At 36.5% G+C, this 23,989-nt stretch overlaps 2 protein-coding genes across 6 annotated transcripts in view; both read right to left on the bottom strand.

Annotated features, from left to right (window-relative positions):
• CCDC138 (coiled-coil domain containing 138) overlaps window positions 1-1,510 on the bottom strand; it is a 68,030-nt gene extending 66,520 nt beyond the window's left edge. For all 4 annotated transcript variants that reach the window (XR_016020433.1, XM_019715018.3, XM_019715019.3 and 1 more), the window contains exons 1-2: window positions 1,360-1,510; window positions 144-201 (exon numbers count right to left, since the gene is read on the bottom strand). Coding sequence is in view for 3 of the 4 variants with exons in the window: in XM_019715018.3 (XP_019570577.2) it covers window positions 144-201; window positions 1,360-1,452 (151 nt within the window). In the remaining variant the exon portion in view is untranslated. The remainder of the gene's footprint in view (window positions 1-143; window positions 202-1,359) is intronic.
• Window positions 1,511-4,273: 2,763 nt separating this feature from the next.
• Window positions 4,274-23,989, bottom strand: part of LOC109436444 (E3 SUMO-protein ligase RanBP2-like) — a 67,593-nt gene continuing 47,877 nt past the window's right edge. For both annotated transcript variants that reach the window (XM_088796041.1, XM_074332319.2), the window contains 6 exons: window positions 13,195-13,399; window positions 10,709-10,810; window positions 7,289-7,431; window positions 5,692-5,965; window positions 5,240-5,574; window positions 4,274-4,787 (listed from right to left, as the gene is read on the bottom strand). In XM_088796041.1, coding sequence (XP_088652167.1) covers window positions 4,482-4,787; window positions 5,240-5,574; window positions 5,692-5,965; window positions 7,289-7,431; window positions 10,709-10,810; window positions 13,195-13,399 — 1,365 coding nt within the window. In that variant the 3' untranslated portion in view covers window positions 4,274-4,481. The remainder of the gene's footprint in view (window positions 4,788-5,239; window positions 5,575-5,691; window positions 5,966-7,288; window positions 7,432-10,708; window positions 10,811-13,194; window positions 13,400-23,989) is intronic.

The following is a 23,989-nucleotide window of genomic DNA, read 5'->3' as shown; positions in this document are numbered from 1 at the left end:
GTCACCCCAAAAATGATTACCACACTGAAAAAAGCTTGGTATCGCAAGATATCTGGCAATAGCTATAAGTCTGCAAACTTTTTAAAACTCTTTTCTCAAATTAAATTTGTTAAAAACCCAAATATACAAAATTATTGGCCTACCTGAGTAGGTTGGAGATCTTCTCTTACAGTTAGCCTGATCAAAATTTGAAAAATCATACTAAAAAAAAAAGATGACATTTAATGTGTATACTAAGAATTAACTTACAGTCTCAAAATAGTTCCCTACAAATTATGTATTAATTACAAAGGTTAGACTTATAATTAAACCCGTGGAGAAATCCAGTGGGCACCACCTTAATCAAGTGATCAAACATCAGCAATAATGGTACAAAGCAACATCCTGTGTCTCCTCATGAAGAGAGCAAACCACACATCATTCATGTACCATTCTTGCCAAAAAGCAAAACAAATATCTAACCATAAGGTATAATCATCAGACAAACCCAAACTGAGTAACGCTCTAATAAACCTGTTCCAGATTAAAGGCAACAAAAGGGAAAAACCAAATGCAATACTTATTCCTAGATTGGATCTGCACCAGGAAAAAAAAAAATTTTTTAAAGGACATTGTTGAGATAAACAGTGAAATTTGAATATGAATTATACATTACATAGTAGTATTGTATCAGTGGTAAGTTTCCTGAATTAATTACTCTGGTCATGTAAGAGAATGTCCTTATTTCTAGGAAACCACACGTTGGTATTTATATTTGGGAGTCAAGATTCATGATGCCTGCAAATCACCCTCAAATAGTTGGGGGGGGGGCGTGTATATATGGAAAGGGAGTTAAAGAGGGGAGGGTGGGAAGGAGAGAGGGGGACAAAGAAGAGAGGGAAGGAGAGCGAGAGCGCGCAAAATGTGGCAAAATGTTAACAAGTGACGAATCCAAGCGAAGGATACAAAAGACTATTATCCTGGCAACTTTTTTCAAGAAAAAAAAATTAAAAGAAATTAAATTTTTTGAACTCCACTCAAGTCACTCTAAATAAAAGTTCAAAATGACTTTCAACCATTTCATACCACGCTTTGTATAACATAAACTTTCAAAAGTTTATGGTGAAGCAATTTTTCTGATACAAAACTTGTTTATCCCACATATGTGACATCTGTCTGCCTAAGCATTTACACATCTGCCGCCATAAATATTTCCCCCTCCAGCTAAGTTTTGGTCAACTCGTCTTTCCGCGGAACGTCTCTCGCCCCGTGTCTTCCGCACTCGGCCCGACCCCCGGCGGAGCCTGCTGAGCCACCTCACACCAGCAGGCGCCAGCCCGCGGACCCCAGGCCGGGCCGGGAGGAAGGGCGAGGCCTCACCTCCGCGGGGCAGCAGCCACTTAGTCCATAGCGGCTTTTCAGACGCTCCACTACGAAATCCTGCCCAGGTGGCTTGACCACTCTCGGCTCCATCGCAGAGGACACCGTTGTCTCCCCGGGAACAGCGTTCAAACCTGCGGCGGGACGCGCAGGGGCGGAACTCGCGCACCGGAAGTGCGTGGCAACGTATAACACGGTCCCGCCCCCCGTGAGCGGGATCGTGGAGACCAGAGCCTGAGGAGTCTTCGTTTTGTGTGTTAAAACCGTCGTGGCGTTACATGTTTTTACTGCCGAATGATTTAATAATTACTAGTGTGCTATTTGGACTGATAAATGGCGTTTAATCTTTGCAGTGTCTTTCTGCTAGTTCAGTTTTCCTCCGCCGTGTCCAAGGCACCGAAAAGGAAGACCGTCCACACCAGGTTGCACCTTAGCAGATGTGGCGTGGCCCCTCACTCGGAGGGGACCTCAGCTGCGGCCTCGGGACTCCACGACTCTGGGAGGAAGTCACCACGTTCCCTGTTAACCCGTGCATCTCGCATGTACGTGGGAATGCACACACGGTTATGTCCATAGACGAGGGGGTCACCAGAATGGTCCAAACCTGACTGGTAGGAACCCCCACCCTTGCCTGGAATGTCATGACATATTTAGTGTGCGTTTGGACATAATCGGGGTGGCCTTTGCTAACTATAACATTAAAGGAGGGGAAAATCAAGAATATATCTACTGCAAAGCATAGCAATTTCAAAAAGAATTATCCCCTCACTCCCTGCCATTGCCTGTTTCCTATGTAGCACAAGAGGATATTAAAAAGCAATATGTAAGATTCCCGAGAGCATCTACTTTTTTAACAGCTTTCCCCAGTGCCGAGAACAGTGCCTGCCATTTAGTAGGTGCTCAATATTTATTGGCATGGTACATCAATCTAAATCCTACATTAAACAGAGACTAATAGAGGTGAATAACTGACTAACCACTTAAATTCTCTTATACAACTACACTAGTATAATCCTTTACTTTTCTAAATTTTGAATACTCAACAGCATGTCTGAACTAAAAATTCCTAGATTCCCTAATTACACTTCCTCGAATGCAAAAAATTTTGTATCAATTTTAATAAATTATTTAAATCAATAGTGCTTTGCCATAAAGTATAAAGTATACAAATAATGAATTTCTTTTATTTTCTATCTTCAAGCAGAATTTAATGAGCCAATATAAAATCAAGCCAGTTTTTTTAAAAGTACATTATGTGGGTTTATACCACATTAGCAATTAAATAACAAAGAGAAATCACAAAGTCCTTTCCTGAAATGTGACAGTCTTTCTTAAAAATGCCTCAAGCCACTTTTAAGCATCTTTGGAATACTGGAAAAGTCGGTTTAGTAGTCAGTTTTATCCAACATTTGGTCAAAGTATTAGTTTTAAATCTTTTTAATTCATAATTTGAATGCTTTAGGATAGCATCAAAATCAGTGTAAAGCTGATTTCTCTTAAAAAATCTCGTAAGTGTGCTTGTCTTTACTTGGAATTTATTCTAAAATCATGACAAAGGCATCAGCTGCCCCAGCTGAAAAATTACAATACACTTTACAACTTATATTACATGGGTGTCTAAAGAAGCCAATTCTTGCTGTTAAATGTGCATATATGGTTCTCTTTAAGGTTCATGTAGTTCAAGTGATACTACATTGGGGTAGGTTTATTTCAGTTATCTGGCTTTATGGCCAAGTGAATTTAGTAATGGCATTCCATCACTCATTACTCACACAAACCACACATGACATCCCTCTTCTCCTTTGACTGGTGGTGGGTGAACACGTATTTATTATATAGGATAAACCATCTTCAAACCTCCAAACAGAATAAACCCCACTGTCTTTTACTGAACAAGGTGATTTCACTGGGAAGAATACAGGAGGACACTGTGAGTGACTGGAATGATTGGAATATATAAAATTTTGTGCTCTAACTAGCTTCTTTGTAGTTCTACATTGAGTAGGTCAACGAGAACATCCCCCTTTTTAGCAGTTGGACTAACTATTGACATTGGCCATTTCCAGATAAATTTTCAGTGTATCAAACTTGAAAAAAGTCACTTCCTTGGGAGCTCTGGAAATTACGTGGCAGTTTGAGTTTACAGACCTTTGTCTTCCTTCTTTGGTTCTAGAACGAACGATTAGATGCACAGTAATGAATTTTTTAAATGTCATGGCTGTTAACAATTGTCACTTTATTTTTGCTACAAAATTCACCAGAAAAAAGGTACTGCAACAATCTAGTATAAAGCAAAATTTCAACCAAAGAACATGGTATAGACCTTTTTAAAATATTCATACTTTATCACAATAACTGCAAGGGAAAATTCAAGTTCTATCAGAACCAAGCTGCAGTTTGAGGTAGTAGAAACAGATGACAGAAAAGTTAAAAAAAAAAAATAATCTAAGGAAATACTCAACTTGTTTAAAATATAAAAATTAATTTAATACCATTGGAAGGGCACAGGAAGCTACATATCATTTTAAGAAAAGAAGGTACTCTACTTAGAAGTTCATTAAATATACAGGAGGTGCAAGGATTATAGAAGAGCACTTTGGTTAAGTCTCTACCCTCTGTGGCTCTACCCATTCATAAGTAAGCCTCTATGCATAAATGAGCACACCAATAGTTAAAATTACCAAATATATTTCAAATCTAAAATAAAAATTATCCAAGTTTTGGTCCCTTTAATCAAACAGTAAGTAAATATATCCATGCAGGAAGTCCAATATTTAAAAGAAATTAAAATTAAATTGCATATATAATATTCCTTCAATAGTATGAGAAGGTCTATATTGCTTTTAACAAGATTAGTATTATTCCATTTTAATACAGATATGTCAGGAGTACATAAACACAAGTACACCTGAAATAAACCAGTGTTTAAACTTTTATTTCACACCATGCAAGGTCAATTATAACACATTAAAAAGTGACAACAGCTATAAGCTGCAATTTTACATTTATACATTGGAAACGTCCATTTTCAAAAGCTGAACATAATTACCATATTGTCATAACAGCTAAGCTTCAATTCAACTGTTTACACAGGTAAAATTTTACTATGAAAAACAGTGATTTTATATCTGTCCACATTCTGTGATACTAATTTTTCGACTAACAGACCCTGAAGGAGAACCAAATGATTCAATCTTTTTCACAGTATCCATGCCATCCTTAACAAACCCAAATACTACATGCTTAAAGTCCAAATGTTCTGCTTTCTTTAGTGTTATAAAAAATTGAGAATTATTGGTATCTCGGCCTCGATTAGCCATCGATAGTAAGCCAGGACCAGTATGTTTCACATTAAAATCTTCATCTTCAAATTTATCTCCATAAATAGACCGTCCTCCTGTTCCATCATGGTTGGTGATATCTCCCCCCTGAAAAAAAAGATTTCGATTACTAGGAATCCTGAATAAAACACTAAAATACACACAGCACTAACCACTACAGGGTAAGCCCTAAACACCCAGCTTGCTTGAGAATGTGGTTTAAAAATGAAGAACTATCCATTTTTGAAACAAAAAATTGACAACGTCTTTTTTCCACCCTCAAATTCTAGCAGGTTTCAAGGCATTAGAAATTTGAACCATTTTAGGGTGAAAGTTTTTGTGGGGATAGGATGTTAGGGTGGTGGCACCAACTAATGTGTGGAAAAGCTAAAGAAATCTTAACACGTTGCGTATGGCGGGGTTTAAATCCCTCGTGAAGATTCTCATGATCCGTATGCAATGTGTTAAGAAAATTACAGGTGATGAGAGACACTCAAATTCCCCAATTAGTGTGGTACACTTTTCTAGACTTCAGTTGTGTTACACAGTTTAATACTTACCTGGCAAACGAAACCTGGAATTACTCTATGAAAAATGGAGTTCTTGAAACCAAAGCCCTTCTCTCCAGTGCACAGTGCTCTGAAGTTTTCAGCAGTAACAGGAACGATGTTTGAAAATAATTCCATGGTTATACGTCCTAAAGGTTCATCATCTGCACAAATGTCAAAAAACACCACAGGATTTGTCTCCTTTGATAATTCTGCTGTCAGTGATAACTGTCCCTTCTGGAGTTTCAATAAATTCTGTTGACATTCTTCAAATTTTTTCTTAAAACAATCAGTAATTTCTTTAGTTTTAAATCTCACTGCAAGCTGTTCTACTTTGGCTTCTCCATCTATTAAAAAACAAAAAACACAATGACTTTAGTATCAAAATAACTTATAAATTGCTTTATATATTTGTTACGAATCTTAGCCAAGTCCAAAATATGAAAAGGAGCATTTAAACATACCAGCATAATCTGAGGCAGTCCACACTAAGGCATTGTTTGAAACATTTAAGGGTTTTAATTCCATTGTTTTGGTAATGACATGGTTGGCACACACTTTAAAGACTTGGTCTCTTCTCATTAGGATCCGGTAGTAATTCTTCAGTGTATGCCAAAGAATCTTAATGTCTCCAACACCACGCTCCTTCCACTGACTGACATCACGATCCCATCTATAAAGCCTGGCTCTCTCTTTAAATAAAATTTCTTCATCTTCTTCTCCGGATTTTACTTCTACCTATGATAGTAGATGAAAAATAAGCTGCTGCTTACAACACATCCCATAACAAATTTCAAAGATACAAATTCCTTAAAAATATTGTCTTTGTAATGACATTAACAGAATTCACACTGTACTACTGAGATAAATGGTAATATCCTAGGTAGGAATACATCTGATTTGGATAAAGCAGTCAAGACTTGATTTGTCATTAAATATTTTTCTCTTATGTAGTATTCTACCTTTTTGGAAATTGAATACATTCTTTTATAGGACAGAAGAGATTTTAAAAAGTTCTTCAAGAGAAATATTAACTACTGCTTGAGGTTGAAAACTGATACAGCAATTTGTCTAAAACAACATTCTTGTCCAGAAAACGTTTATTTTCATTTAAAGGACTTTAGCAATATGCAATTATTTTTTGCCTCCAGAATTGTTAATACAAACATGATATTCTAACATGAAAAAATTCATGGGCCGGCCCGGTGGCTCAGGCGGTTGGAGTTCCGTGCTCCTAACTCCAAAGGTTGCCGGTTCGATTCCCACATGGGCCAGTGCTCGGCTCTCAACCACAAGGTTGCCAGTTTGATTCCTCGAGTCCCGCAAAGGATGGTGGGCTCTGCCCCCTGCAACTAACATTGAACACGGCACCTTGAGCTGAGCTGCCTCCCGGATGGCTCAGTTGGTTGGAGCGCGTCCTCTCAACCACAAGGTTGCCGGTTCAACTCCTGCAAGGGATGGTGGGCTGTGCCCCCTGCAACTAGAAAACGGCAACTGGACCTGGAGCTGACTTGCACCCTCCACAACTAAGATTGAAAGGACAACAATTTGACTTGGAAAAAAGTCCTGGTAGTACACACTGTTCCCCAATAAAGTCCTGTTCCCCTTCCCCAATAAAATCTTAAAAAAAGAAAAGAAAAAATTCAGCTCTTCCCAATTTCATATATAATTTACCAAAGATTTATATATAGATACATATATATATGTGTGAGTGTATATGTATGTATGTGTGTGTGTGTGTATACACACACACACACATATATGTATTTATTTATTTTTATTTTTATTTTTTAAGGAGGTCACAACTCAGTGGCCCATGCGGGGATCAAACCAGCAGCCTTGGTGCCACCAGCACCATGCTCCAACTGAGTCAACTAGCCACCCCCTATATATAAATTTTGACAAGGAAGACAATTTACACTTAAAAGCTTAACTTCTAATAAAGAGCTTTTGTTTGAAATTATAAATATTCAGAAAGAAATACAAATCAAGCCTATGTAAAGTTTTAAACTTCAAATGTAAAGTAAGTTATTCGTAAGATTTTCATTCTTTAATATTTACCTCTGGTAAGGACACTATCGGTTCAAAATGGATGTCTTCATTATAAACTACTTCTTCATCACTACCATCTTCTTCACCAACTTTACTGGTTGACTGTGTTCCAAACACAGTTGCTCCAGTATTTGCCCACTGGAAATTTTTATCTGATGAATAAATTAGGATATTTAGACAGTGGTCATCTGTTTTCATAAGCTTTTAATCACCTGGTTAGATAACTTCATCAATGCATCTAATTTCCAATGATGTGAAATACACGTCTAGCTGAAAAACGTTTAAAATTATATTATTCTGGCAAGTTAAACTCATGTAGTATGCACACAGTACGTTTAGTACTGTTTCTGCTTCGAGGTACAAACGTAAGATCATCTGACCCTTAGGTAAACTTCATACTGAACCACACAAGAACTTTTAGTAACAAGCAGATTCTTAAAAGTACGTATGTTGTAACTCTCAAAACTCAGCTCAGCTCCCTCTGGAGCTCATTTCATAAAACATTTTATCATGAGAAAAATAGCTTTTGAATCTATAAATGTCCTCAAAGAGGCCAAATACGCTACTTCCAAATTTGCCAAAGTGGTCTACGTTTGTAACTGCTCTACCTCAACTTCCTCCTGAAGCAACTAGCATTGCAGCTTAAAACTTCATGGCGAGGCCTTGGGAGAAGCTCACTGACTCCAAGTGTCCTCAAGGGATACTAGACTGTTAGGAGTGAAAAGGCTCCCCATGCCCATGCAGAGGAACAAAGACTGCTCCTCTTGCTCACACCTTGGAGAAGGTGAAAAGTAAAATCTTCATCATCTCAACTGAGATGACCCAGCCTGATAATACTATCTTAGAGAAATGAAATACTTCTTAACTTTTCATTACTTGCTGACTTAAAGAACTCAACATCTGGTCCTAAAAATCAAAAAGCAGCAAAATTGTGACAGATCACTGAAAAAGTAACTTGGCACATCAAAGAAAGAACAAAATCAATAACTAAAACAGCAACACCTTCTAAGCCAGATTTAATGAAGAGAAAAAGAAAAAACAGGAAAAGCGAGAGAGAACGAGAGAGAAACAGAGAGAGAGAGAGATAGAGAGAGAGAGGACAAAAAATCTTAAGATACTGCAAAGAATGCTTTGAAAACCTCAAGTTGTGTGGGGGCTTCCTGAGTACCGTAACCACGAATCTAGATGATATTCAGGTTTGGGGCTCAAAAATAATTCAGGATCTCCCAAGCACAGAAATTTTAAAAATTATCCCAAATACCCTTGGGAGGGGTGGTGGCAGAAATTTTCAAAATTCCTTTAAAGCAATGGTTCTTAACACTGGATGCATATTAGAATCACACCAAGAGCTTTTGTAAACTACCATCACCTGTGGTACCATTCCAGAGAGCACAACGTAAGTATCAGATGATTTTTGTTTTTTAAAGCTCCCAGGAAATTATAATATGAAACCAAGAGTTGAAAAACACTAGTCCTAAAGAGACCAGGAGGAGGAATTTATGCAGCAAAAGTATAAAAATATGCATGTCAACAATCAGTATCAATTTCATAACAGTTTAGGTCATAGTACCTAGGAGGGTTCTACTACATGTCCAGGTTTAATGAAAACACTACAAAACCTGAAGGAAATATGATAAAATGGCAATCAATGACTAAGGTGGGCAGTCGCTAAACATGTGTTCCTTATTAGGAATAGGACTTACAGAAGAAAATGAGTAGGAAAAAAAGGGAACATAAGTTAACAAAATGAAACAAAAAATAAAGGAAATGAACAAAAAAATAAAAAGTAATCACCACTGAAATAATACGTAAAAGAAGGAAAGAAAAAGATTCCTCTAGCTTAAAACCAACAAAAACAAAAAGTTTAAGATCAAAAGTCTACACAGTGTCAGACACAAGTTTAAATTAAAGAAGAAAAGATACCCACATCCTAGTGAAATTTATAACCTGTTTAAAAAAAAAAAAAAGTTAAGCTCTACCAGCTCTTAATCAAAGAGGAAGACAAGACCAAAATTCTAAATTATCAAGAAATTTACAAAAGTTTGAACATTCCCTACAAAAAGGTATGGGATACAAAGAAAATTGATTCCAGGGGATTTACAGTTTCAAATACTATTTTGCGCTTGTTAGCACAATCTAATTAAATAAAGGAAGCATGTGACACACAAGTAACAATGATTTAAAGAAAAGTAATGGCAAAATCTGAAGATAAATAAAAAACACAAACGAAAGGAGAATTGGTAAAACCAAAAGCTACTTCTTTGAAAAGACAAAGCACAAATTTCTGTCAGATCTAAGAAAACAAAGAGATGTAGTTTAAAAAAGAGCTTGGTGAATAATCTCACTGAAAAATGCCAAGTGATGGTGAGGAGTGTTAGTGGGTAAGGCTTAAGGTATTGCTTTCTTATGAGATTTGAGTCTTGCTATTTCACAACTTTGTACAATACTGATAGGGTACTTTGAAAACATTACACTGAGAAACAAGCAACCTAACACATCAATTTTTATTTGGTTAATTGTACCCACTATACTGCTGTATTTGTTGACTTATTATCCTGTGATTTCAGGCTACTTAATAAATTAAAACAAAAATAAAGCAACTAGACATCAGTGAAGTTATGAATTCCAACATAACATTATATTTGAAGATAATTTCTAAAAGTCTTATATGTTTTTCCGTAAGCGCCAGGAGCTGTGAAATAAGTATAAATACGTAATAGAGAAGAATACTATTCCAAATTAGATTAGTCTTATAAGCATATATGTTGAATAAAATTTACTCCACAAACCAAACCTTTTGTACAAGAATAATTTAGGTGGTGCTATGAAATATATGCAAGACATTGTAAGAATGTGAAAATATAATATGCCAATAAACTTGAAATAATCAAGGAAACGGATTATTTTCTACAAAGGATACCAAAATGGACAAAAAATTGAAAAGCCACTGGAAAAGATGGGAAAGCTCACCAATCATAAATTTAGCACAATAAATTAGCATGGCCTTTATATTAAAATCTAATCAAGGATATTGCAAAAAATAAACTACAAAATCATCTCCTTAAAAAATACAGATGCACAAATATTGAAATATTACCAAATCAAATCTAAAAGTATAACTAAAAGAATAATGTACCAAAATCAAAGTTATTCCAAATTGGAAAGATCGTTCTCCATTTCAGGATGGGGAGCATTATCGGCATCATTTATTCTGAATTAAGAGAAAATTCTAATGGCTATAGTAATAAATGTCAAAAATAATAGTAAAATATAGAAGCCCTTCCTTATTAAAAAACACTAAACAAACTGGAGAGTGGGGATAAGGGAGAAAATGTCCAACCTAGTGACAAAACTGTGGCAGAGGACTAGTTCTCTCAGTTCTGCTTAATTCTGTAACATGATCATTAAAATCCCTCCTCCTGATCTTACCTTTGGAACCAAAAGCAAAATCCCCAGAATTACTGGAAGCCAAGTCCGCAAATGACAGCCCTGTGCTACTTCCAAATCCAAATGAAATCGTTTTGCTTTCCACTGGCAAAAGGAAAAGAGCCATTTAATATGTCATTTAATATACATTAAATATCAAAGTTGTATTTAGGACCCAGCGACGATGGGGGCAGGGACCTTCTAGACTACCGAGGAGTTTGGTTATCTTCTGGTTATTTCTCTGAAGAAAAACTACAAAACACAGCCAATTCTGAGCTACTTCTGTATTTTAAGTTTACAGGGACTATTCTCAATGAACACTATCCCAAAAGCAAGCCAAATACCAGTTTTTGAAAATGAGATGAGATCTGTACTAAGACAGATATAGAGGTATACAGTTTCTACTTTATGTTGTCTTCTTATGATCTAAAACATTCAAAGGCAGAAATTTAGGAAACATCTTCATAAAGACTACTTTTTTTCTATTAAAAATGATACACTTACAAACACTAAATGTCTTATTTATATTTTGTCACTGGGAGTTTTGAAGTCTTGTCTTAATTCTGCCAACGTGCAACTAGCTGCACGCTCTCTTCAAGTCCTATGCCTTAGTTTCCTCATCTGAAAACGTGATTTTAGGTCTGAAGTTACCTTCCTCTTTTAGCATATTAAGACTCTGAAGCACCTATAAATGTAGTATTTGTTACATGTTCAGGACTAGTTTTGAAAAAATTAGGTAATACAGACAATGAGGCAATATAATTTTAAGATTCCTCCTCCTAGGAGCATTTAGAATGGAAAAAAAGGGAAAAGCGTATCAAATATTACTTACTATAACTGAGTACTTAATTTAATGGAGCAGATAAACAGAAGACATTAAGGAACAGCTGACCCTTGAACAACTTAGACGGGTTAGAGGTGCCAACCCACCACCCGTAGTCAAAAATCCAAGTATTACTTTTGATTCCCCCAAAACTTAACTAATAGTCTACTGTTGACCAGAAGTTAATTAATACATACATTGTGTAAGTATTATATATTGTACTCTTACAAAAAGTAAGCTAGAGAAAAGAAAATGTTATTAAGAAAATCGTTAAGGAAAAAATCCATTTATAGTATTTATTGGAAAAAAATCCATGTAGAAGTGGACCCACGCAGTTCAAACATGTTCAAAGCTCAACTGCAGTATCATAAACATTTAACACCCCATTGTAATATTTCTACAATTACTTCATTTACGCTTAAAATAATTTTAATGTACTTGAGAGATAATGTAACTCAAACAATACAGCAGTCCCCCTGCAGAAAGAAGTTTTGCTTTCCATAGTTTCAGTTACCTGCAGTCAACAACTGTCCAAAAATATTAAATGGAAAATTCCGGGAATAAACAATTCATAAATTTTAAATTGAGAGCTGTTCTGAGTAGGGTGATATAATCTCAAGACGTCCCACTCCATCCCACATGGGACATAAATCATCCCTTTCTCCAGAGTATCCTTGCTGTACAGGGCACCTGCCCTTAGTCACTTAGTAGCCATCTCAGTTATCAGAGAGAGGGAAAGAAAGATCACGTAACTTTTATTACAGTATATTGTTAAGTGTTCTATTTTATTCTTATTGTTGTTAATCTCTTATTGTGCCTAATTTATAAATTAAACTTTATTATAGGTTTGTATAGTTGGCCCCCTATATCCATAGGTTCTGCATCATCTGTGAATTCAACCAACCTCAGGTCAGAAATATTCAACAAAAAAGTTTTACATTGTTGCTGACATGTACTAAGTAGTTAGGCCTACAATGGTTCCCTCTGTACTGAACATTTACAGACTTTTTACCTTGTCATTATTCCCTAGACAATACAGTATAACAACTATTTACATAGCATTTCATTGCATTAGGTATTATGAGTAAACTCAAGATTATTTAAAGTATACAAGAGGACAGCTTAGGTTGTATAGAAATGCTATGCCATTGGATATAAGGGACTTGAGCATGTGCAGTTCGGTATACACGGGGGATACTGGAACCATTCCCCCACACTCAGGGATGACTGCTTATCTAGGAAAAAACATTGTATATATAGGGTTCAGTACTATCTGCAGTTTTAGACATCCACTGGGGGTCTTAAAATATATCCCAGTGAATAAGGGGAGACTACTGTATTCAAGTGAAAATACTATCACAAAGAAAATTTCCATGTAAGCGAACTTGTCATTTATTCTCAGGTAGATATGTCAGAGTCACAATGCTTTGCATTCCCTAATTACTACAACTCTAACAATAAAAATACTTGTTTATTATCTGTTGGCAAGGCAGTATGATTTTCTGATTATTACAAATAACTTATGCCCTTTTATAGTATATTTCAAAATTTGTTTTTAAGGGAAGTTTTTAGGATTTACATTTAAAAGTCTGTCTTTTCAAACATACAGGTGTACCTTATGTAATGTATGCCTAGAAGGTTTTTGTAAACATGTATCAAATTTTACCTTGGCTTACAGAATCTGCATCATCTTCCTTTCTAGTAGACAAATCTACAGGTTTGTCCACAGTTCCAGAAGAAACAGGTGGTGAACTAATAGATTTGGTAATAAAATCAGATTCTTCAGATTTACATAATAATGGTACAGTCTCTTTAGTTTCATCTGTACACACACTGTCGGCTGTGGTAGTTATTTCCTCATTCTGGGATTTCTGCAAAGAGGAAGTAACAAATAACTGCCATTAAATACTGACAAAAAGGGTCATATACCCTATTTTAAAAGAAATAGAATATTTGGAGTCCTCGACAACATTGAGTAGCGCACTTCACCTTTCTCCCATTCCACACTGCATCCTTTCTCTCCCAACACCTACAACTGAATCGAATTGAAACAGATGAAGCAAAAATATGCAATCCCTGAAAGGTAGATAAAAGCAGGATTAGAATCTCAAACCTTGAGGGATAATCTGGTTGTGAGAACCTTGTGGGAGTTTTTCTGCCCACCCCGCCCACAAATCCTAACAGGTTGCTAGAGCAGCCCAGAAAACTGAAGCTGTCCATGGCACAGATGGAGAAAGTCCCAAGAAAAGCCAATTCTCTGGCCACAGGGTGGGAGATGTTATGAAATGATCTATGTGTTGAATGATGTAAGAAGACTTTAAAAAGGCTATAACAAAGCTCCACAAGGTAAGAACAAATATTCTTAAAACAAATGGAAAGGTATTATAGAAGTTCTCAGCAAAAAAAAACGTAAGTTATAAAAACAGAATCAAATGGGAATTTTACAACAGAAAAATAACAGAAATTAAAGTTTATAGCAGCAGAATACATATTCCTCTCAAGGTCACATGGAACATTTTTACCAAGAACGACCATATTCTGGGCCACAGAACACAGCTCAACAAATGCAAAAGAATAGAAATCATACAACGTATACTCTCAGTTCACAATGGAATTAAACTAGAAATCATTGACAGAAATATAGCTGGAAGAAATCCCAAAATATTTCGAGATTAAACAGCACATTTCTAAATATACATGTATCAAACATCTGAAGAAAAATTTAAAATATTTTGAGCTTAATAAAAATTAAACTACAACTTCTCAAAATTTGTGGAATGCAGCAATAGCAAGGAAGGGGGAACCTTGTGGTACTGAATGCACATATTAAAAAGAAAGTCTAAAATCAATAAACTTTCGCCTTAAGAAGCTAGAGAAATAAGAACAAACCTAAAGCAAGAAAAAGAAAAGAAATAATGAAAAGTAGAGTAAAAAACAATAAAACAAGAAATTAAAAGAGAAAGAAAATCAAAAGCTGAGTCTTTGAAAAGGTCAATAAAACTCATAAACCTCTTGACAGGCTAAAAGAAAGAAAGAAGACACAAATTACAATTCTAAGAAATCAAAGAGGAGCCAGCAGTACCGATCCATTGAAATTGAAAGTGATAAATTTTAATGAACTTCATAACTTCATGAATAGCATTATGCCCGCAAATATGATAACAGATGATGAAATGAACCAATTTCTTGAAAGACACAGCATACCAAAACTCTCACAAGAAGAAATATATAATCTAAATAGGCCTGCATCTAGTAAAGAAAATGTATCATCAATTAAATCCTTCCAAAAGGCCCAGATGGTTTCAGTGGTGAATTCTATCGAACATTTAAGAAAGAAATAATACCAATTCCTACAATGTCTTCTAGAAAATAGAAACGGGGAAGGAACACTTCCCTGAAAGTACATGAAGCAAAAGCTGATGGGAAAATGGACAAATCCACAATTGTGTTTGGCAACAATTCTCTCAATAATCAATGGAACAAACACACAAAAAGTTAGCCATGATATATGTTAGACTTGGAAAACACAGTAACAACTAATTTGATCTAATTAACATTTATAGAACACTCCACCCCAAAACAGCAGACTACATGTTCTCAAATGTACAGTGGGCATTCACCAAGACAGCACTCATTAAACCTTTAAAAACTGAAATTATTAAATGTTTACAGACAATAATGAAATTAAATCAGAAATCAATTACAGAATGATATCAGGAAAATCACCAAACATTCGGAAGCAATATACCACTACCTAATGCATGTCTCAAAAAGAATGTCTAAAGAAAAAATAAGTATTTTGAATTGAATAAAAGTGAAAATACCACATCACATATTAAAACTTTTGGCTAGAGCTAAACAGTTCTTAAGAGAGAGGCCGGCCCGGTGGCTCAGGCAGTTAGAGCTCCGTGCTCCTAACTCCGAAGGCTGCCGGTTCGAATCCCACATGGGCCAGTGGGCTCTCAACCACAAGGTTGCCAGTTCAATTCCTCGAGTCCCGCAAGGGATGGTGGGCTCTGCCCCTTGCAACTAAGATTGAACACAGCACCTTGAGCTGAGCTGCCGCTGAGCTTCTGGATGCCTCAGTTGGTTGGAGTGTGTCCTCTCAACCACAAGGTTGCCGGTTCAATTCCTCGACTCCCACAAGGGATGGTGGGCAGCGCCCCCTGCAACTAAAATGAACACGGCACCTTGAGCTGAGCTGCCGCTGAGCTCCCGGATGGCTCAGTTGGTTGGAGTGTGTCCTCTCAACCACAAGGTTGCCGGTTCGACTCCCGCAAGGGATGGTGGGCTGTGCCCCCTGCAATTAGCGACGGCAACTGGACCAGGAGCTGAGCTGCGCCCTCCACAACTAAGACTGAAAGAACAACAACTTGAAGCTGAACAGAACCCTCCACAACTAAAATTGAAAGGACAACAACATGACTTGGAGAAAAGTCCTGGAAGTGCACACTGTTCCCCAATAAAGTCCTGTTCCCCTTCCCCAATAAAAATCTTAAAAAAACAAAAACAAAAAAAAACCGTTCTTAAGAGAGAAACTTACAGCATTAAGTATTTATATTAGAAGTGAAGAATTGTCTTAAATCAATAATTTAAGCTTCCACTTTAAAAAAAACCCACAGAAAAGCAAAATAAACTAGAAATACTCTTCAATGTATTAATGAATAAACTGTGGTACATATACACAATGTAATACTACTTAGTGATAGAAAGGAATAATCTATTACTACACAGGATAACTTGAGACAAATCTCAAGGGCATTATGTTGAGTGAAAAAAAGCCGTTAGCCAAGGCTACATACTATATGATTCCATTTATATGTTAGTCTGGAAAAGGCAAAAATATAGAAACAGAAAATAGATCAGCATTTGCTAGAGTTTATGGGTGGGGGAGGATTTGTTCTATATCCTGTCTGTGGTGGGGATTACAAGAATTCAGGCATGTGTAGGAACTCATAGAAAACACACACACATACAATTACACGCAACGAAAGCGAATTTCACTTATGTAAATAAAAATATTAATGCAAATGAAAAAGATTATTTCTTAATGTATTTGAAGCACAAGTAAGAGATCATTCAATGTTTGTGTCAACTGATTAGAGAATCATAGCAGTATTATTCACAATAGCCAAAAAGTGGAAACAACCCAAATGGCCATTAACAGATGAATGGATAAATAAAATGTGGTGTTATCCTACAATGGGATACTCTTCGGCCATAAAAAAAAAAAGAAATACGGATATATGCTGCAATGTGGATATACCGCGAAAACATTGAGTAAAAGATGCCATACACAAAAGGCCACCTATTACTATGATCTATTTACATGAAATGTCTGGAATAAGCAAATCTAGTGACAGAAAGTATACATCAGTGGTTATCTAGGGTTACAGGAGTTGAGTGCAAATGGGGAAGGGTGGTGACTACTAGAGGTAATGATGAAAATACATTCTAAAATTGAGTATGGTAATTGTTACACGATCATGTGAATATACTAAGAACCATTTTTAAATGCGTGAATTGTATGGTATCTGAATTATATCACAATAAATGTTGCCCAAAAACTATAGGCTAGATTACTTGGGGGAAGGATGTGTTTTAATTCAGTGCCTAACACACCCTTCCCCTTAAGAGTTCTTCAGTGGAGAAGTCCACTTGCAAACAAACAAATCAATTTACTTCTGTTTTGTTCAATACTGTATCCCCAATCCTCAGCACAGTGCTAGCTCAGAGTAAATGCTTATAAATACTGCACACTGGCATTTTATGCAAGAGGTGCGTATCTGAAGACCTTGCATAATCCAGTATGAATTAGACTGAGTGTACAGCAGAAAGGACGCATTCTCAGAGCGTGTACGGAAGTCTATATCCACTATAGCGTACTGAAGCTTAACAGTTTTTAGTTCTGTTTCACCTCTGTGTATCAAAGGGTGATTTCCTGCGAAATTACAATTCACTATGGCATTTTTACAACCTGTATTGTGACTGATTACATATAACTTCTGTACCAAAGGTATTTTTGGACAGCCCCTAGTACTGGTACTGAATCAACATTATGATAATGTTACAGGATACAAAATTTTAAGTTATAAAAATGATAAAAGTTTTAAAATAACACAATCACCTCAAACAAGATATTTCAACATCTATAAACAACATGGCTCACAAAATACTGACAAATGATACCAAGTCCTTGTGTACCAGCTAAACTGGCACCATGAAGTAGAAAAACAATAAACAACATGCAATTCAGTCTGCGCAGTGTTGAAATTATTTTTCAGTTTTAAAATAAGTACTTCTAAATAGACAAGTTTAATTATTTTTAAGTTTTGCACGTAAGAGGGCACATTTAAAATGCATGGTTTCAACTGCAAAATCCAAATTTATATTAATACTGTATTTGCTGAACGAATAAAGCCTCTAGCAGCCAGCAATTAAAGAAGACAAACAGAAGTTACATATTGTGTACTTCTAGAGAGCCAGGGAAACTGTTGATTTAAAATACTCTTTAGATTTAGCATAGAGAGGCCACTGATGGAAAAACTTCAAATAGGACTTCCACAAATCAACCTATTTGGTTATAAATGAGAAAGTGATGTCACTACATTAGCTAATGGCCACTAACTACATGTGCACTGATGACTAAGTTTAAACCCACTGAATAGCTGGCATATCCTAAGTGACAGCTGGAGAAAGTAGGCCAGCTAGATTCCTCAGTCATACAGACCATGAAGAGCAGTAAATTTCTTACAGACTCTGACCATGTGTTGGACCCCTTCTCTCTAGTCACATATCCTTTTAAACAAACCACTGCATTCATAACTAACTCCAGGACTCTATTTCATTTCAACCACCTTTCCAACAATAAAACAAAATAGTATTACTTGAGGGAATAATAAAATCATTCTGAATACATGTCAATATTAGATTGTAAAAATTACTAAACAGAAACCTTGTTTTCCAGTTTCTGTGGAATACAAAATAAGACACCAATGTGTTGGAGTGACATCAGAAGCATAGCAGTGTGAGACAGGCTCTTGAGCTCTCCCCCTGAAGTTACAAGTTGAACAGCTATTAATTCCCTGCACCAACACACAAACACGTGTGAGATCCAAGCATCAAAACATCTGAAGGGGGGCAAACAGAAGGAGTGAAGGGAGAAGAGCCGAGAGGGTGCCACAGCCGCAGCCAGCCCGCAGGCCGGAGCTCACTGCGGGTCTCGGGAGATGAGAGGACTCAGGCTGCAGCGGCGGCTCTCTACAGCCGCAAGCGTTCCTGCCTGAGGGATCAGAATCCAGTGATCGGCAAATCAACCTATCAACTGAATACAGAAGTGCGAATGCAGAAGTACACAGCTGTGTTCTAGCAGCCCCCATTGCCAGACAGAAAACAAAGCGACAGAGCCCGGCCGCCTCCCCTCACCCTCCCAGAGCTAGCAGGCTGCCCCAGGAAGAAACTGTAGCAGTGAGTGTCAGGTTATAGAGCAGAATATTTACAGCCCTGAGAACTGGAGAGAGAGACACAGACCTGGGCTAATCCCAGTGATGAGGGTGGAGATACAGAGGCGAGGCAGCTGAGGTCTAGCAGTCACCATTACTGGAGGAGAACAGAGCTACAAACACACCAGAGGCCTCTCACAGCCCACCCTGCCCCCACCCTTCCTGGTTGATCCCAGAAGGCACTTGGGATACCTCAGGCAGTGCAACATTGCATCTCGCTGCTGGGACAGCACCCGAATTTCAGGGCTCGGGACCCCATCACCCACCACATTCTCCCAGAGGAGTGGTGACATGAGGCTGAAGTGACCTGATCACAGAGGAGAGGCCCACCGACTCAGGGAATACAAGGCATTTTCCACCACCCAGCAGAGATCCAAGAAGCCACGCTGTACAACAGAAAATAAAACACTTGTACGTCTGCGGCACCTACTGCAAAACAAAAACCTCTTTGCATCAACCTAGCACTTAAAAAAAAAAAGAACAAGAGCTATTATTTAAAAAAAAAAAAAAATGCAGTCCCATAAATGCCTAGGCAGAGAAATAGTCCACCAAATACCACAAACAACCAAGGTAACAAGGCAGCTCAGAAAGAAAATGAAAAATCTCCAGAAAATAAACTTACAGACATGGAAATATTTGACTGAAATGATAGTATTCAAGAATGTATTTCTAAAAAAAATTCAACAACATCCAAGAAAACTCAGATGGGTAGTTTAATGATCTCAGAAATAAAATCAACGAACAAAAGGAATACTTTACCAAAGAAATCAAAACTTTAGAAAAGAACAAATTTAGAAATTCTGGAGCTGAAGACCTCAATAAAAGGTATGAAGAATGAAATAGCAAGCTTAGGAAATAGAGCACACCAGATGGAAGAATGAATTAGTGAAATCAAAGACAGAAATCTGGAAATGACACAGATGGAAAAAGAGAGATTTAAGAGTAAAAAAAAAAAAACAGTCAAAGAACTCTGCAAGAACCATATGAGTCCATCAGAAAGAACAATGTAAGAATAACAGGTATACCAGAAGAAGAGAGGGAGAAGGCCTATTCAAACAAGTAATTAATGAGAACTTTCCAAACCTATGGAAAGAACTGGATCTTCGAATCCATGAAATAAACAAAACACCTAATTATCTCAATCCAAAAAGGTCTTTTCCAAGGCACGTTATATTAAAACTGTTAAAAATTAATGATTAAAAAAAAGAATTCTCAAGGCAGCCAAGGAAAAGAAGACAATAACCTATAAAGAAAATCCCATTAGATTCTCATTGGATTTTTCAACAGAAACTCTACAAGCTAGGGGGGAGTGGAATCAAATATTCAAACTATTGAAAGTGAGAAATTACCAGCCAAGAATAATATATCCAGCAGTTATCCTTTAGATATGAAGGAGAAATAAAAGACTTTTCCAGACATAGAGAAGCTGAGGCCTGCATTACAGGAAATACTGAAGGGAGTTATTCTACCTGAAACAAATACAAAACTACAAGATGACTAACAGAAGCAGGAAACTGGAACCCTTATTCAGAATAGGGTACTATACACTTAAATATAACAAAGATTAAAAGAGATAAAAAAAAAAAAGAATAGCAACTCGGAAATGAACTCATAGAATAAACAGGAATAATTTGGGACCAACAAAAACGTAAAAGGGGAGGGGGCAAAGGTTTGAATTTGCAACGGGAACAGAGATAAGATGCATGTAGGAGAAAAGGGACTACTGTATATAGGAAGCTTTCTTTTCAATAACTTAAATGTTAACCACTCAAAAGAAAAGAAAAAAAATCCAGAACTGAGACACATAATACAGAAAAAGAGAAAACAGAGGGAAAAAATCATAGAGTACCACCAAACTAAAATAACAGACCGAAATATGAGGGAAAAGAAACAATGGAGACACAGAGCTACCAGAAAACAGAAGATAAAATGGCTACCAGAAATTCTCATGTATCAATAATCATCCTAAATGAAAATGGACTGAACTCACCAATAAAAAGGTACAGAGTAGCAGACTGGATCAAAACAACAAAATCCAACCATATACTGCCTTCAAGAGACACTTCTCAGCTGCAAGGACAAATATACACTCAAAGTGAAAGAGTGGAAAATGATACTCCAAGCAAATGGCATCCAGAGAAAAGCAGGTATTTCCATACTTGTATCTTTGTATCTGATGAAACAGACTTCAAGATAAAAAAGGTAACGAGACAAAGATGGACATTTCATAATGATAAAGGAGACAATACATCAGAAGATATAACACTTGTCAATATATGCTCCCCATCAGACAGCACCAAAATATGTAAAGCCAACTACTAACAGAACTAAAGGGAGAAACTGACAAAAACACAATTATAGTAGGGGACCTAAATATGCCATTGACAGCTACGAATAAATCATAAAAGAAAATCAATATAAGAAAATATCAGTCTTAAATGACACATTAGACCAAATGGACATAACTGACATTTACAGAGCCTTTCATCCTAGAACATGAGACTATACATTCTCTTTTAGTACACAAAGAACATTCTCAAGGATAGACCATATGTTGACACATAAAACTAGCCTCACAAAATATAAGACTGAAATGATAACCCAGCATATTCTCCAACCACAGCACTTCGAGATTGGAAATCAACTGCAAAAAGGAAGCGGGAAAAACCACAAATATGTGGAGATTAAACAACATGCTACTAGAAAATGACTGGGTCAAAGAAGAAATAAAAGGAGAGATCAAAAGATATACAGAAATAAATGAGAATAAAATTTTTCGTATCAAAATAATTGGGATGCGGCAAAAGCAGTATTAAGAGGGAAATTAATCTCAGTACAGGCCTAGCTCAAGAAATAAGAAAAATCCCAAACAAACAACCTAACATTACAGCTTAAAGACTAGAAAAAAAAGAATTAATCCAAGTCAGCAGAAGGAAAGAAATAAAAATTAGAGCAGAATTAAATGAAATATTATGGAAGGCAGTGTGGAAGTTTCTCAAAGAATTACGAATAGAATTGCCATATGACCCAGCAATCCCTCTTCTGGGTATCTACCCAAAAAATCTGAAAACATTTAGAGATAAAGACACGTGTGCTCCAATGTTTATTGCAGCTTTGTTTACGGTGGCCAAGACATGGAAACAACCAAAATGTCCTTCGATAGATGAATGGATAAAGAAGTTGTGGTATATATACACAATGGAATACTATTCGGCAGTAAGAAAAGATGATATAGGAACATTTGTGACAACATGGATGGATCTTGAGAGAGTAATGCTGAGCGAAACAAGTCAGACAGAAAAAGCAGAGAACCATGTGATTTCAATGATATGTGGTATATAAACCAAAAACAACAAAAGAACAAGACAAACAAATGAGAAACAGAAACTCATAGACACAGACAATAGTTTAGTGGTTGCCAGAAGGTAACGGGGGCGGGGGGTGGGGGGTGGGAGATGAGGGTAAGGGGGATCGAATATATGGTGATGGAAGGAGAACTGACTCTGGGTGGTGAACACACAATGGGATTTATAGATGATGTAATACAGAATTGTGCACCTGAAATCTATGTAATTTTACTAACAATTGTCACCCCAATAAATTTAATTAAATAAAAAAAATAAAAAAAAAAAAGAATTAAATGAAATAGACACCAAAAAGACAACAGAAAAAAATTAAATGCAACAAAGAGCTGGTTCTTTATAAAAAACAATAAAATTGACAAACCCCTGGCTAGCCTCACTAAAGAAAAAAGAGAAAAGACACAAAATCAAAACGAAAGAGAAGTTATGACGGAGACCAAAACAAGGGATCATACAAGAATACTACAAAGGACTATATGCCACCAAATTCAATAACCAAGAAGAAATGGACAAATTTTTAGAGATACATAACTTTCCTACACTGAATGATAAAGAACTGGAAAATCTAAATAGACCGATCAACAGTAAGGAAATTGAAATGGTCTTCCAAAACCCACCCAAAAGTAAAAGTCCAGGACCAGATGGCTTCACCAAACATTCAAAGGTGATTTAGTATTTGCTCATCTCAGACTCTTCCAAAAAACTGAAAATGCTTCCTACCTCATTTTATAAGGCCAACATTATCCTGATACCAAAACCTGGTAAAGATAACACCAAAAAAGAAAACTATACACCAATATCTTTGATGAATACTGATGCAAAAATCCTAAACAAAATACTAGCAAATCGAATACAAGAATAAACTAAAAAGATTATATCACGATCAAGTGGGGTTCATTCCAGGGGCACAAGGATGGCTCAATATATGCAAATCAATTAATGTGATACACCACATAATCAAAGGATAAAAATCATATGATCATATCAATAGATAAAAAAAAAGAAGCTGACAAGCTGCAACATCTATGTATGATGAAAACACTTAATAAAATGAATATAGAGGAAAAGTACCTCAACATAATAAAGGCATATATGAAAACCCTCAGCTAATATGATACTCAATGGTGAAAACTGTTCCCTCTAAGATCAAGAACAAGACAAAAAGGGGTGGCCGGTTAGCTCAGTCGGTTAGAACATGATGCTCGTAACACCTGGGTTGCCGGTTTTGATCCCCACATGGGCCAGTGTGAGCTGCACCTTCCACAACTAGACTGAAACAACTACTTGACTTGGAGTTGATGGGTCCTGGAAAAACACGCTTAAAAGAAATTAAAGTTTAAAAAAGAAACAAGACAAAGATGCCCACTCTCACCACGTCACCACTGTTATTCAACATAGTGTTGGAAGTCCTAGCCAGAGCAATCAGGCAAGAGAAAGAAATAAAAAGGCATCCAAACTGGGAATGAACAAGTAAAATTGTCACTTTTTGCAGATGACATGCTTCTTTATATAGAAAACCCTAAAGACTCCACCAAAAGGCAATTATAAACAATAAACAAATACAGTAAAGTTGCAGGATACAAAATCAACATACGAA

This window comes from Rhinolophus sinicus, chromosome 2 (genome assembly GCF_057876585.1).
Source record: "Rhinolophus sinicus isolate RSI-liver-muscle chromosome 2, RSI-T2T, whole genome shotgun sequence".
Classification (NCBI taxonomy): domain Eukaryota; kingdom Metazoa; phylum Chordata; class Mammalia; order Chiroptera; family Rhinolophidae; genus Rhinolophus; species Rhinolophus sinicus.
The sequence above is the reverse complement of the archived record's forward strand: the minus strand, read 5'-3'. Positions and strand labels throughout refer to the sequence as shown.